The 16,006-nt window shown below is 54.1% G+C and overlaps 1 protein-coding gene across 2 annotated transcripts in view; it reads right to left on the bottom strand.

The window, feature by feature from the left end:
• Window positions 1–16,006, bottom strand: part of Sh3pxd2a (SH3 and PX domains 2A) — a 217,337-nt gene that overhangs the window by 16,363 nt on the left and 184,968 nt on the right. For both annotated transcript variants that reach the window (XM_027930218.2, XM_071610941.1), the window contains 3 exons: window positions 12,059–12,172; window positions 8,167–8,250; window positions 3,065–3,182 (listed from right to left, as the gene is read on the bottom strand). In XM_027930218.2, coding sequence (XP_027786019.1) covers window positions 3,065–3,182; window positions 8,167–8,250; window positions 12,059–12,172 — 316 coding nt within the window. The remainder of the gene's footprint in view (window positions 1–3,064; window positions 3,183–8,166; window positions 8,251–12,058; window positions 12,173–16,006) is intronic.

The following is a 16,006-nucleotide window of genomic DNA, read 5'->3' as shown; positions in this document are numbered from 1 at the left end:
ACATGGGACCTTGAGATTAGAGTTCTCCAGTGGTGGGTGCCCAAAGGTGGACTTCTCAATAGCTATTCACAATTGAGAATGCTATTCCACAATCATTTGAGGGTAACCCTAGAGATAAGAAATGGAAGATAAGGGATGAGAAAGTGGTGTATGGAGTTAAATGCCCCACAGGAAAGAAAAGGATTATTAAAGAGGAAAGAGGTATCACAGGGTGAGAGTTTTGGTCTATGGGACCTTGGAAAAGTCTGTTTTCTGGAGCTCAATTTTACTTTTCTGCAAGATGTAGGAACAGAGTAGCTGTTAAAGTGTATCCATAAGGATAGACACACTGAAGAGGTGTGTAAAGAAGACTGACTGACTGGGGAGGGTGTGGGTACTACGCAGGGACAGCACATGGGTGAAGTTCACAGAGTAAGTTTGTGAACAGGCTAACGGCAACATTTCAAATCAGTGGGGTAGGATGGATTATTCAATAAGTGATTTGAGGACAATGCATTATCCAATTAGGAAAAATAAGTAAGAAAGCATCTGGCCATACAGGGGGCAAAAATAAAAAATATTTACATAATTTGGAGGTTTGAGAAAGACTTTCTAAATGGGGCTCCAAAAGTAGAAACCATAAATGACAAGAATAAAGCACATGACTGGTAAAATTGAAACCATTGGTATGGCAAAACAAAAACAAAGCCAAACAAACCCAAAAGCTCATAAACAAAAGCAAAAGACAAATGACAGGGCTGACTTCATTCTGGTGATCTGATGACTTCTTAAAAACAAGCTTTTTCCCTTTTCCCCGTGGTGTTGAGTCTTCACCCAAATCCACTGGGGACTCACTTCCTGGACTGGCAATTGCTGGCCAGTGCCCCCAAGCCTGAGTTGCAATGTCCCTGTCTGCTCCCTGGGACACATCTGGCTCTTTGGAATAGTTTTTCCAGGCCAGATGTCTAACAGCCCTCCTTTCACCCTCTTTTCTTAGGAACTCATTAGGTGGGAGAAGGAACATGGAGATTTGCTGGAGAACACAGGAAGGAAGAGGCTCCTTCCGTCCATAACAGTAATGTGCACAGGTTGTCCCAAGCTCATCTGTCTGGGCTTGGAAAGCGGACATCAGTGAATGAAGGATGGAAGTTGGGGCTGTGATGGCTCTCAGATGTAACGGTGACTTTCAAAGGCGGATAGAAGCAACTAGTGAAAGTGCCTAAGCTTCTTATTAGCCAAAGGCCAAGGCAAAGAAAAGCAAAGCAAGGCCTGCTTACAGCCCCAAGTGCCCCCATTTCAGAGTTTGTATGTTATTTAGATAAATCCAGGTTCCCAGGCAGGGAAATGCAAGGGCACCAGGAGTGGCTGTGTCTGAGCCCCTTTCTCTCACAGCCATTTCCCAGCTCTGAGCAGGGCAGGCAGCAGAGGGGTGTGTGTGTGTGTGTGTGTGTGTGTGTGTGTGTGTAGGTGGGGGAGGAGAAAAAAGACAGGAAATGAGGATCAACACAGAGCCTGGAATGTTGGGAAATGGCATACTTAAGGGGGTGTCTGGCAGCTTTCTTAAGGTGGAACTGTTATGGCACAGTATTCTCAGCTGGACTCCCACTGGCTAATGGGGACAAGGACTAGGCCATGGGAACAAGAGTTGATTAGAAGTAGCTCAGAGTAACTTTGCTGGTCATTTTAGAAAACCAAAAATTGAAGCAAAATAGAAAGCAGCCTTGTAGGTCACTTCCAGGCAAGTGAATGAGGCCACCAGCCTGCCAAGACATTTGCTGGCCTTTCCACTTCAGGCTCCTGGCTGCTAAGTCTTTGGCTTGGCTTTAGTTTCTGTTCCTAAACATAAAAGGCAGGGGCAATGACCATGGGCAACACACACCCAGGTACTGTTCATCCCACCTAGCAGGACAAAAAGGGACATTTCGTTACTCCTGACTGATATACAACAGGGCAAGGACCATGAGGGAGAGAACCTCCTACCAAGTCACACTAAGGTTTGGATTCTGTGTAGCCAGTGGCCTTCATCCATCATCAGCTCAGCATAGACTAACTTTTAACACCACCATGTCCTGCCATATTCTGAGCAACTGTCCTGTGAGTGCTCACATTGCCTTGGTCATAGGGGTGCCATAGCACAACCCAAGCCTCTCTGGGAGAGACCATTCAGTACACATCCTTTGGGTGCAGGGTCTGGGGTTGCTGGGTGTGCTGGGTTGAAACGGCAATTCCCAGAGCCCACAGAGAGGGGGCAGTCTCCCCCAGCTAGGTGGCAGCAGAGGAAAAGCTGGGTCAAGTCCCCATGGCTGAGCTTTCCTGAGAGCAACTGCCTTGGAGGGCAGAGGAGGCTAAAGGGCAGGTCTTGGTCTGGTAATGGTGAGTGGAGTCACAGGGTTCTGTTTACTTCCAGTGGGTCAGGAGACTGCCTCCCTCCCCCCCCACTCCCTGACCCATACCCCAAATGGATTTCTCAACTGAGAAGTGGGATTAGGTTCTGGGAGAGGGATGGGGCAGGGGAAGGAGGAACCTCTGATAGCCCAAACTGGGCTTGGGCTCAGACCTTTCTTCCACTCTAGTCTCACTACAGTCCTGCAAAGTGGAACAGCCCTCACAGGCCAGGGACATGGATGCCACAAGCTCACATCAGGAGCCCTGGGTGGTGAGCCATGACAGCAGAGGCTGTCTGATGGGACTTCAGTAGGGCCTGGGGACACCAGTGCTCCAAACTGCTCTAACTGTGGATCAGACCAGGCAGCCAAGGCCGGACGCAGAAAACCAAATTCAGATGTGCTGAACGCTTGGCAGATGAGCGGGAAGGAACTGCACCATGGCCTGTGGGCCCTGCACTGTGCTGGCTGTGCTCAGCCTTGCTTTCCTGCCCCTGGAGACACTCTGCAAGACCAGCGCTCCCTGGTTGAGCTTTCCAGATGTGCACAATTGGTACAGGGCTGCTGTCAGTATGTACCCACCAGTGGATGGCCATAGCTACTTTGCACCCAGTTCTGTGGGCCCAGGACAGATGGGCCAGAGGCATCTGGGAGGGGCCAGATGGGCCAGAGGCATCTTGTGGCTCTGTCAAGGGTCCTACCTGATATACCACCAGCCCTCCAAATTCTTCCGGATCACCTCCACGGTGACACCCTTCTCAAAGCCAATCTCGTCCTTGCTTTGGCTGACATAAGGTTGAACGGTGACATACTTCTCTTCTGTGAGTGGGCAGTGGGAGTAAGAGAGCAAGATTATTTGAAGTTGAGGTGCAGGCCCTGCTTCTTGTCCCCTCCTGCCCAGGCCTGGCCTTGCTCAGCTGCTTGCCAAGGTGCTCTGGGTCAGCTCTGGCTTCTCCAGGGAAGGGAAGGACCAGGCCTCAGGAGTAGCAGTGAAAGGTCACGGGGGCGGGGGTTACTGCCGTGCCCAGTGTGTGTCAAAGCCAGCCACGTCCCAGGTTGTTCAGCAAAGCCAGCTCTCCCAGCCTAATAATGGCAAGCAGGATGCTGAGCCTGGAGTTTAGAGGGCCCCAGAAGCTCCCTGGGCTAAAGGCAGAGTTAGAAGGAAACTGCTTGTCAGAAAGTCTTGAGACCAATGCTGGATGTCCCCTGATACCTTCAGGACCCTCAGGATACCCCTTCCACAAATGTGCCGCGTTTCCATCTGTGTCCCAAATGCCCTCTCCTGGCCCTGCTTCCGCCTCAGTCCCTTAAATCCTTCCTCATTCTAAGCCTCAGACAGCTCCAGGGGCACCTCCTTGGTGAAGCCTTCACTAAGCACCTGGCCCCCGATTGACAGCAGGTCATGTAATGTCCCCAGGAGAGTTCCATGGAACGCAAGTCCTATGGGAGTGGCTGTGTTTTGTTAAGATAAAGGTCCTGTGGCAGGGGCGGAGCTGCCAGGTGCCCCACATTCTCCACAGTTCCTGGGTTTGTGTGGCCCCGGCCGTCCACAAGATCACTGCTCATTCACGTCTACGCTACTCTCATGGGTGTGACTTCAGGGTCTTGCTCAAGGTTTTCCCAAGGCAACAGAAAGGCACCTTGGGGAACCTCAGGAAGAGCTTGAGGGGACAGGTGTGGGGAGGCTGGGGTGCCAGGCATCCCCTTGGCCCCCTTCAGTCTCCCTCCTGCGGAAGCCCCATGCTCCCTCTACAGCCTTTGTTCAGGTTTCCAGGGAGGTGTTTGCTTCAGGTCTGCTGGGTCCACTCCTCCTGTCCCTGGCAAGACCAGGTAGACTCATAGTTGGCTAGGGAGGACACCTGCCTCCTAGGTGAGATTCTGCCTAGGGGACAGACAGCTCAAGGCTCACACTTCCCACCCAGCCTCACTGGGAGAACAAGGGACAGCAGAGGTGAAAAAACTGACGATCTGGCAACGCCCTTGGAAAGTCCTCGGGGGCCTGGGTGCTCCAGAGGTGGAAGTGTGCTGGTGCAGCAGGAGCAGGGGGCTGTGGGCCGCTCCGTGAGGAGGAAGGCCGGGCTGGGCGGGGCAGTGTCTTGAGTGGGAAGCCTGCAGAGAGCTCGAAATAGCAGGAGCTGGCCTCTAAGAGCCTGTCCCTCCTGGCTCCCAGCTGTGACAACCACCCCCTGGACTCCTTGGCTGGACCCTCAGGCAGCCTGCCTGGGCCTCTAGCGGCTGTGGGGGAGGGGGACAGCTGCCACCTCAGCTCCCTGCTGCGGGAGGGCCATCTGTTCATTCTCTCCTGGATTATCAGGGTCCTGTCTGCAGCCCTGTGCTGGGCCAAGATAGTGACTCCCTTTGGGGTGGAGGCGGCTGTCCTGCCAGGCTGAAGGATGGAACCGATGGGCCACTGGCCTAATCTGAAAGGCTGCCAAAAACCAAAGGGTGGGTGACAACCCATGGGAGGCTGTGCCACTCCTCAGCATGCTCTCCACAACTGTAGGCCTTCTTCAGTCCGACTCAGGGAGGGCCCTGCTCCAGGGGGCTTCAGATTCCACCCCAGACCCTCCCCCCCATGAACTGCTGCCAAGCCCGCCTGAGAACCTGCCCAGACAGACTCTGACTCGGGCCTTGGAGCAGCTCCCCACTCTCTGGGCCAACCTTTGCTCTCCTGCCTGCTTCTGGTCCTGCTCCATTTTCCAGTGGGGCATGGTAAACCCTGGCCCAGGCAGCGGCCTGAGGGGCAGCACCAGGCCGGGGAATCCAGGGTCTGAGGTCTGGGGGAGGTGAGGCCTGCGCTTCACATTTTGTGTTTGTTCGGCAGGGCTATTTTTAAAAGCCTGTGGTTTGAGCAGGAAGCCATCATTAAAGTTTTCCTAGGCAAGGTTACTTTTTGCAGAGAAAAATGACAGTTCTTGCGGGGAAGATCAGAGAAGCCTTGCCCTGCCCCACCACCAAGTACAGGGCCTTGACCATGTAGTGTGGGCTCGCCTTCCGGAGATCCAGGCCCCGCTGCTGCAACCTCTTAGGGTGCCTGTGGCAGACAAGCGTCCGCAGGCCATGGAAGCTCCTGTCTTCTCTGACCTCCTGGGATAGGAAGGGGGACAGAACCAGATATCAGTTCTGCCAGCAAAACTGAGTGGGTCCTGCAAAAGGCCCTGTTCTTAAGAGTTCTGGGCTGTGACATGTCCCCCTGGAGTTTATGTGCTCCTTGTAAGACCACTGGCTACCAGTGAGGCTCACCCTGCCCTGGTCGCTGGGCAGGACAGTGAGGGAGAATTCAGGTTCCTTGTCCCTGGAGGGGCCAGGCAGTCAGACCAACTCTTCCCACTTGTCTCCATGGGGAACGGCTTTCTGTCCTGGTTGGCTCAGATGGAAGAGGCATGGACTGCCTCCATGTGGACATGTGTCACACGGTCCTCCCAACTCACAGGTGACTTGAAGGACAAGTGGAGACAGATACTCTTATGGACCTGGCCACAAACCCCACCTTGGGGATGTCCAGACAACAGAATACACAGATGGATAGAATCGGCCCCAGTGGGTCCTGAGTGGTTCGGCAGGCCAGGAAGAGCTGGTCCCTAGGAAGCAGCTGGGGGGTGGGAGACTGTGAGCTCAGGGACTTCTCAGGGCTCTGGGAAGTGCCGGAGCCTGGGGACTGGGATTGTGCCATGTAGGGACGGGGGCACTCCTGTCCTGGTAAGGGCTGGCCAGGCGGCTGGCAGGGTGAATGGGCAGGGGGAGGTGGACAGACTGTTCTGGTTTGGGAGGCAGGGGCTGGAAGTCCTGCAGTTTCCAAACCACAGAGGCCTCCTCTTTCCAAACACTTTCCCCTCTGTCAGCAGTCTCTCCAGCTCCCCTCCCGGCCCCTACAACTCCCTCACCCCTCTGTGAAAGAGAGGCCTTTGATTCCAACGGCCTGGCTGGCTGGGGACGGGGAGTGGAGCGGGGCCCAGGGAAGCACTGCTTTCTCTTGTCTAGTTCTTCGATGTCCCCCTCTCCACCCTGCTCCCACCCACTCTGCTGTTTGCAGTGCTGTCCCCAGCCAGCTCTCTGCAGGCCTCTCTTGGCTGCCTGCTTTAACAGAGCAAGGCTGGAAATTATGCTGGCTAGGTCTCTTGGTCTCTTATGGGGGGTTGGGTATTTGCTATGTATGGGTGATGCGGAAGTATTCATTTGGTTGTGTAATTGTGTCCACGTGCATCATCCTGTGAATAGCTGTGACTACACTGCCTGTGAACCCTTGGTATGGGGGTTATGTGTATGTGGACTTGTGGGTGTTGCCGAATGTGATGATGTGATTGACTGTTAGTTGTGTGTACAAAGCCTTGATGACTAAATAATGTACTTGTGGCATGGTCTATGTGTGGCTGCATAATTGGAATTATATTTGTGCCCTGTGAGTGGTTGTGTGTGTGCACAGGACTGTCGATGGGGAGCTGTGACGGGAAGGAAGGGTTAGATGTGACAAGGTACCGCAGCCATACTGAGGCCATGGGAGCCGTGCAGGGTGTGTACTGCACCAGCTGCGTGTCCGTGGAGTCAGTCATGTTTGGGGCTTAGTGTGTGGAGTGTGGAGCAGGCCAACCTTCGTCCCTATGATTCCAGGTCCCCATTCCACTCTCTTTTGCCACCATGGCTGGGGCTGCTTCCCTGCACTGCTGTTCCTCCCTCCAGGTTGAAGGTGGCCTTTGCTTTACATTCGGCCTGGTGCTGTTTTTACAACTCATCCCTCTGTCCTACATCAGCCCCCAGGCTCCAGCCCATGTTCCTCCCTGGGGACAAGCTGGGTTCCTCATGACCAGTGTTCTGAGCCTGATGCTGAGCCAACCACAGGCTTGGCCACCCAAGAGTCCAGACTTCCTGCTGCCTCAGGCTTGGGGCAGACACCAAAACATGCTCCCACTGTCTTCTGGAAACAAGCTTTGAGGGTGGGAGTATGAGCTGGGGCATCCCTGTGTTCCCAAAAGGCCAGTGCTCATTACATGCCCCTCTCAGGGGTGACAAGCTGCTCTCAGCTGTGTCCTCACCCTGAGGAGCATACTCTGCTCTCTGTGGGGCAGGAGAAACTGGTCCTCCACCAGTCGGGGGCTCTGCAGATGGTTAGGGGACGTCCAAAGGCGTGTACCTTCTTCCCTCACCTCCCCAGCTCCTGGGTGTTGGGAAAACTCTGACAGAGCAAATGTCTCCCCTCCTCATCAGCCCATGGCCAGGTGAGGAGCCTCCCTGGAATCCTCTTCTTTAGCCCCTCCTAAAACCCCAGTCTGCTGCTATTGGTGGGGTCTAACCCCATACCCCACTGGTCGGGGCTGTGCCCTGGTTCCAGGCTGTGCCTGACTTCCGCACCTTTCTAGTTTAAGTGGAGCTGGATGAAGGGGGAAGCTTGTTGGCTGGTCCTTCTTTGCACTCAGTTCCCAAGCAGCCACAAGGATGGCTTAGCCAATGGAGCCTTTCTCAGCAGGAGACAATGAAGGATGGAGAGGTGGGGTGCCCTTATAGGGATTGAGATCCCCCTGGTCCCTCAAGACTTGTTCCTTTCTGGGGGACCTATAACCGTGTCTGAAGTCCCACGACCCCCATTCCCAGGACACCAGCAAACCAGCACCACCCTTAGTGCCGCCCCAATTCCCAAGCATGGCCCCTTCCCCACTCCCAGTTGCAGCAAGTGAGAGGAAAGTCTGTCCTGTAAATATGGTAAGTCAGGAGGCCACAGGCAGAGGTCAGAGGGCAGAGGGTGGGAAGGAGCAGGCGTTAGTGAGAGACAGCAGCAGTGGGGGGAAGAGAGGCGTGTGCCCGCAGTCACCTCGGCTGTGCTGCCTGTTGACCATCCCGCCCAGGGTCCACCGGCGATCCAGGCGCCGCAGATGGGCCTTGCGTCTCTTGGACACTGGTGTGGGAGATGGTGATGGAGCATGCGGCCAACACGAACCAATGGAGAGAATGGAGATGAGGATGAGATGGGATGGGGGAGGGGAGGAGGAGGGGACAGAGGGAGGGAGGTCCAAGCACGCTTCCAGGTCATCATTACCTAGTCTGAGCCCAGGGTCAAACCTAGCTGGATGAGGGTAGATCTGACAGATGATATTGTTGGCATGTGGGGGAAAAATGCAACCAAACCCAAACCTCTCAGCTTATGCCCCAGAGCCATGGAGAGAACTACAGATTTTAAGATCCTGGCCAGGCATGGTGGTGCATGTCTGGAATCCCAGTGACTGGGAAGGCTGAGACAGGAGGACCTCAGCAACTTTAGCAAACCATGTCTTAAAAAAAAAAAAAAAAAAAATTTAAAAAGCAGAAGAGCTGGGATGTAACTCAGTGGTAAAGTGCCCCTGGGTCCAAACTCAGTACCAAAAAGAGTCCCTTACAGCAGTCCTTGAGAGGCAGCCCCTCAGCTGCAGCGATGGATCGCTGTTTCCTGGGAAGGCTGATTCAGAGGGCTTGTGTCCAAAAGCACCTGGGCTGACATCAACAAGTATGATTGTGAGCTTGCCATCATGGGCCACGCAGCATGTTGAGAGGGATGAGTGTGCCTAGGAGAGACGTGGGGTCCCTTCCTGGCAGGCTTCGCACTTTCCGGCTTATGTTGTTGCTTTCGCACTTGTCCCATTAGATGGTGTCTATTGAGGATGACAACTTTGCCTTTCTTTTTTTTTTTTTTTTTTGGTACTAGGGATTGAACCCAGGGGCATTCAACCACTGAGTTACAGCCCCAGCTCTTTTTATTTTTTTTACTTTGAGACAGGGTCCCTCCAAGTTGCTTAGGGCCTTGCCAAGCTGCTGAAGCTGGTTTGAACTCGTATCCTCCTGCCTCAGCCTTCAGAGCTGCTGGGATTACAGGAGTGTGCTAGAGCGCCAGACAGGACTTTGCCTATTGTCTCTGCATTCCCAGAGCCTAGCACAGCACCTCTGGCCTAGGAAAAGTTTGCTGAATGAAATGCGCAGGGACAAATGCCGCAGCCCTGGCTCTGCTCCTTCATGTCATCCATTTGGATCTTTGACAACACAGACTGAGTTTCCCCAGTTTCTCACTGCTTGAGATCCCTCTGCCAGGGCTGCTCTCTGCGCAGACTGTGCACCGGTCCTCTAGTTATTATGGCTGGGTTTTGAGCCCCCATGCACCCCTGTGCTCAGGTCCAAGTTCTAGATGCCCCTACCTTCCTATGGTACTCCCAAGGGGAATGGACACTGAACCAGGACTCCTGGGTGCTAGCTGGCCCTACCTCCTGCACTGCAGAAGGAGGCTGTCAGGTTGCCTGGGGCCAGGGGAGGAAGGGAGGCCAGTGGTTAGAATGAAAGAAAAACTGCCCAAACCCCTGCAAGGCCTTCTGGGATGCATTTGCTCTCCCTGGGAGGAATCTGACCTGCCTTGTATAAGTAGAGGTCTGGGGAAAAGGCGAGGAGGTGTGGATTCCAATTCAGACTCCACCACCTGTGACACTCTGTGAGGCCTTCCATCCCTCTCTAAGCCTCTGTTTCCTCACCTGTCATAGGGTGACACCTCCTGGTCTGGCAGGGGCCAAGCAAGGTCTTAAGGAGCTCTGGGGACATTAATCAGGTCCTGTGTCAGGTTTTTCAGATGGGGTGGCGTGAGGGAGTGGGGCCTCTCTGGGTGGCAGAGGGGCTTAGCTGATGTCTGGACCTGGGGCCACTTTTATGGTAGCTGACATTTATTCCTGGCAAGCCAGGCCCAGTCTAAACCACTCACAGACCATCTCACTCAAGCCTCACAGAAGCCTTGTGTGGTCAGCACAAGCCCCATCACACAAGTGGGGAAGCAAAGGTCCAGGGGTGCTAAGTTACACATCTACCACCCAGCTGCAGAGCTGTGGACACACCACAGTGGCTGGGCCTGGGGCTTGGAATACCCAGCCCTGAGCCCTTCTGTGGTTCCGGCAAGGTATGCCCGAGATGTGATGGTGGAATCCACAGCTGTCTATGTGTGGCCAGGTGTTGGCACACAGGTCCTACTAGAAGCAAGCAGAAAAGGGGCACTCTGGGTGCACATGTACACACACACACCCCTGAATGCAGAACTTGCACTGATTGCTGTCTGATTCTTACTCTATCAAGATCAAAATCCTCAACAAATTGCCACCACCTATTCTATGTGAAGCCCCTGTGTCTTGTTCCGGCCAGGCTGGTGTCATGCTCCCAGGCCTGCCAGGCTCTTTCCCACCTGGGCTTTTGCTCACTCCACCATGTACACCCCGACTCTGCCCTTGCTGGTGCAGCCTTCTTAACCACACACTCTCCTGGAGTTGGGCCTAGAGTAGCCTCCCTGCCAAGGAGCAGATGGTTCACTGAGAGGCATGTGGCACAACGGTGAGGCCCAAGAGGGCCCAAACCTGAAGAGATGCAGAACAGCAACAGTGTCCTCCCAGGGTGGTGGCAAGGGCAATGAAAGCCTCTGATCTACCACCTGGGCCTCTGTGAGCCATTGTTATCGAGAGGCGGTGGCATGCCTCCCAGGAAGCAGAACTAGGTAGGAAGTGGGGACTGCGGAGCACAAACTAGACAGACCACCTCAAGGCCAAGGTCTTCCACTGCCCCAGAGGACCAGTGGGGGAGGATGCAGGCTCAGTCCCTCGGCTCAGGGAGTAGCTCGGCCTGAAACTCGCACCCTCCCTGATGGGGCCTATTCCCTGAGACCTGTCCAAGGTGGCTGTGCATTGAAAAGGCCAAGCTCTGATCAGTGTGACACAGGAAGAAGGGTGGGGCCCAACCGCCAACCGACTAACTGACATTTAGGGATGGGAGGAACAAGGGGCTGGTGCTGGGGGAACTGCTTATTTTGGCCTGGGCAGCAGGGAGGTGGGCGCGGGAGGAGCAGGCCTAGAAGTGGCTGAGCCATGGGTGGCAGGCCTAATTCCTCTGGCTCTCAGACACATCCTCTGGATCATTCCCACAGTTGGTTAAGGAAAGATTGGCCGTTTCCAGGCCACGGGAGGTTTGGAAGGCTCTAGGAGCAGGCAGCAGGGAACTGGGGGTGGCCCAAAAGTCCTGGGCTTCGGCAGGCAGCCCGCTCTGGGGAATACCGAGTCCACAGTCAGGCTGCCAAGGCCAGCAATGGCCTGGGGACAGAGGCAGGCTCCTTGAAATGCAAGGAGAAAGACCCAGAAAAACCTCAAGGAGCCAGTGCTAATCAAAGAGACCGAGTGAGAGGCCTGAGCCTCCTCTGGGATCTGGGAAATGGTTCATGGACCTGCCTGACCCTGTGCCATGGGCCAGGCTGGTGGCCACCCAGGCAGGACACACACATACACACCCAGTCTCTTGTGGTCATTCTTGTTGCAGGAAGCCCAGCGTGGGGCTGGGACCATAGGCCAAGTCTTTGTGGGGTCCTTGAAAGGTGTCCAGGGCTTATATAGACAGGGAGTTTTCTGGGGGTTTCTAGCTCTAAGACTATTCTTCCCAGTCTCTGTCCCAAAGTTGCCAAAGCCTGGGGTCCACACACCAAGGGAATTTCCCCTGTGTTCTCTGCCCCATGTGGGGCCAGCCAGAACAGGCCTGGGGAGGTGCACTTGTGGGCTGGTTTCTATACAGTGGAAGGGGCTTGGGTGTGGCCCCACTTACTTCAATGGTTCAGGTGGTTTTAGGGAAAAGAGCCTCCCGTCTCCGGTAGGGGCTGACCCCAGAGGCAGCTGGCCATGCATGTCAACCTCTATGCTCCCTCCCAAGAACCTGCAAGCCCTTACCTTCCCCGGTCTTGGAGGTGTTGATGTCTGAGTCATCCCGGGTCCCATTCTGGGCCTCTAGGTAGGTGGCAGGGACCCAGCCCTGCTCCTCGGAGGTGCTAACAAACCACCATCCTGTAGAAGGGACAAGAAAGAACAGGCCATGAGAACCTTCGCAGGGTGGCAGAGGTGGGTTGGGGGCAGAGATGCAGAGGGAAGGAGTGGCCAGAGGGCAGGGCACAGGGCCAGATGGCCTGGGCACCAGGCAAAGGCCTTTCCTTTGGCCAGCCTTGAGGGGCCTCGGTTTCATCTAAGGCAGAAAAGACCTACACACTCCCTGAGATGACCAAACAAACTGCCATCCATTCCTACACGTTTGATGAAGAAAAAAAAAAAAAAAATCCAGAGACCAATTAGAAATAATGATGTCCCACATGAGAAATGCACCTTGCAGGAAAGGCCAAGTGAACTCTGTCCCTGCACAGAAGACTCAGGGTCTTTCAACCCACTATGACCACGAGAAGGGTGGAGGCTGGTGCCTCCTCTGCTTTCAGAGGCAGCGAGGCAGACCGCCTCACACCTTCCTAGCACAGGTCAGCAGTACTGTCACCTCAGTGCCACTCCCAGCTGCTCTTGGATGGTGTGGCCATTTCAATCACAGTAAATGAGTGTTATAGCCTCAGGTGACCCCTGACAACTGCAGCCACACATGAAGGCTCAGCAGGTTATTTCTGCATCCTGGTCCTAAGGAGCCAACAGCTCAGAGAACTAAACCAGCCCTCTCTACAGAGGATGAAACTGAGACCCCAGAAGGGCCTCTGAGCCAAATAGACCTGGGCCTCGATGGGCTTTGCAGAGCTGCAAGCAGAGTACAGAACTCTCCAGAAAGGGCGGGCAGCAGAGGGCATTTGAGCCTAGGCCTATTTGGTTCAGAGGCCTCAGCTGGGTCAAATACTATGACCCAGGGCCCCTGCTGGCCACCTAGCATGAGCCACAGAGTCTATCTCTGCCTGGGGTGAAAGACAGGGAGCAGTAGAGTACCTACCTAAAAAACCCAGGTCCTGCCCTCTGCTCCCTGGGCCCATCTCCCACCTCAGGCCTGGCCAACCCCAGTGACCAAGGCCTTCCCTTGACACAATCCATATAAGCCTGAGAAAAGCAGCCTGGCCCACCAAGTCACAAACCTTCAGTCAGGAAGAACTGGGGACACACTCCTGCTGCTGGAAGAACTGAAACCATAGGTCTAACTTCCTTTCCATCCTGCTCTGGCTCCAAACTCCCATCTCCCAAGATGGTTCACTTGGACTGCCCATGCCCAAGCCACCTCTTGCTATGTTCACTTTGCAAACAGGTACATAGGTGATGAGGAACTGTGGCAGAGAGACTGCGAGCCTCGACTGGACCCTGAGCATGTGGGCCCTAAACCCTATTCTATGCCACTGCTGCAGGACCAGGGGGGCATTTCATTTAAACACTGCCCCACAGGCCCTGAGACTTCCTGCACCAGGCCTATCAACAGGATCCAGAAGAGGATGTGATCTGCAGGCTGATGGTTTTCTGGTTCAAGGAAAAAAGGAGGCTTGATTTTTTTTTTTTTTTTTAACTGTATTGGAGATTTACCACTGAGATGCTTTACCACTGAGCTATATTCCCAGCCCTCATTTTTTATTCTGAAACAGGGTCTTTGTAAGTTGTTCAGGCTGGCCTTAAACCTGCAATCCTCCTGCCCCAGCCTCCAGTCACTGGGATTACAGATGTGTGCTATTGTGCCTGGTGAGGCTTAACTTCTTAAGAGGGAACAGCTGAAGTCATTGAGCAACTTGTGGGATGACAGGCAGGTACTGGCATCCACTTTTGGGGCCAGGGCAGCAGCCAAAAGACAGTTCAGAGTCTAGTGGACACTCCACTGACATCCACTGGCATTTCCCAACTTTTGGGTCTGAAGATGGTTATAAGGGTACCAGACACTTGCACTCACTCAACTTCTGGTGAAGTGACTGGTTCCAGGAAGCTGATACTCCTGGGAGCTGATAGCTCAGATTGTGTGTTAAGCACCCTCAGAACCTGCTAAAGGGAGATGGATGCTCACTTTGGAGTCCAGGCCACGCTAGAAGAGGGGTCCTTTGACGTGGGGAGCCCCTGCCTAACATATAGGTTAACAAAAGAGGCCAATCTGACACTCTGAGGGAGGAAGGCTGACAGGACCACCACTCATTGACATGGTGGGAAAGGTTTTATTGTCCACTTCTTTTGAACCAGGAAGACCTTGAGTCCCACAAGCTGGTCAAGAAGTGCTAGAGGATCTGTCTCCAGAATGATGTCCAAGGAGGTTTTTGTCCACTCTTTGCAGTGTTGGGCAGCAGGAGGCAGAGGAAAGCAGGAGCAGCCAGTGTGTGGGGGGCACTTTAGGCACTCTGACCCAAGGCTTTGGGTGGACATGGAACTTCCCTCTTGGCACAATTCAGGTTGGTAAAGAGCTGTGTCTTGCTTGAATGGGATGGGAGTGGCCACCTTTGTCTTACCCACAGCCATCTGCACACTTTGACCCTATTAGGCGAGGGAGGGCTGCTTGGAGCAGCACCACCCATCCTCTGGAAGCCCAGGCCACAATGGCTTGGATGCTCAGAAGCTGTGGCTGATTGGGCCCCAAAGCAGCCAGAGGGTGTTGCCTTTTCAGGGGACCCTGGGTGGGATATCTGCCCCTCAGTCTCTAGGGTAGCACTCTCAGGAGTCCCATCAGTCTCTGCCAGGAAGCCCCAGTCCCAGCAGTTCCTCTACGACCCTGGCTGAAGGTCATGGAGCAAGGTTCCTCCATCTCACTGGGTTGGCATCACTTGACCTTGCCTCCTTAACCACTGAAGTGGGTGCAGCTGGCCAACCGTGTCTCTCTCTTTTTCCCATAGCTTGAACCAAGGGGCGCTCAACCACTGAGCCACATCCCCAGCTCTTTTTTATATTTTATTTAGAGAAAGGGTCCTTCACTTTTACTGAGGCTGGCTTTGAACAAATGATCCTCCTGCCTCAGCCTCCTGAACTGCTGGAATTACAGGCATGTGCCATCCCACCCAGCTGGCCAGCCATCTCTTGATTGGTTTGTCGTCTCTCCAAACATGTGATAGTTCAGGGGTAGATCTGTGACCCAAGCACGGCTATTCAGCGGCTGTTCTAAGAGCTGACAATGGCGCTTTGATGATCTGAATCCTGAGTCCCACACAAGCAGGAATCACAGGGGCACGTAGGAAGAGAAGGCCTGAGAGCCAAGTCAATAAAGCAGCAGGTTTGTCATGAGAAGGAGGACAGGCTATCCTGAGGACATCTTCTACCTGGGAGTCTGGTGTACCAAAACTAGACCAGCCTGCTGGACTTCCTCATTACAATAAGCCAAGGAACTGTTCACTGACCTGGAGGTCCACGGAAGAGGGCAATTGATGAGTTGACCTGGAGCTGGGTCTCAGTCATTTGAATAGAGAAAGCCCTCACTAATCACCCATCACAATCTCTAAGCATCACCTGAGCCCAGTCTGAAGAACAAAAGTCACCTGTCACCACAGACCTCAGCAGGTGGGCACTGAATCCTCTAAGCCACTCCAGGCAAGGTGCCACTGCCCCAAATCCTGCTCACCAGGATGATCCCCAAGACCCCCAAAGAGCAGTCACCAACTTTGGTCACTTTCAGAGGCTCTTGAAAGCCAAGGCTTACACATGACTTCCCAGGTCCAGGGTCTAATTCCAAGAGCACAGTTGTGGCTCTCCCATCTCGTCCAGATCCTTCCAAGCAGACCTCCAAAGGCCTACCCTCTAAGCCAAGCCACGTCCAGTAGCCAAGGAAGTGCCTGGAAGGCCTGGCTTCAGATGGGAGCCCTTCTTCCAGAGAGAGGGTTTCCCCAGAACAGACTTGGGCAGGGGCCAGGGATTTTATTGTCATTGGATGAAATGAGATGTGCTCTGAGGAACAGCATAGCTCAGGAG

Source organism: Marmota flaviventris, chromosome 4, assembly GCF_047511675.1.
Source record: "Marmota flaviventris isolate mMarFla1 chromosome 4, mMarFla1.hap1, whole genome shotgun sequence".
Lineage (NCBI taxonomy): Eukaryota > Metazoa > Chordata > Mammalia > Rodentia > Sciuridae > Marmota > Marmota flaviventris.
The sequence above is the reverse complement of the archived record's forward strand: the minus strand, read 5'-3'. Positions and strand labels throughout refer to the sequence as shown.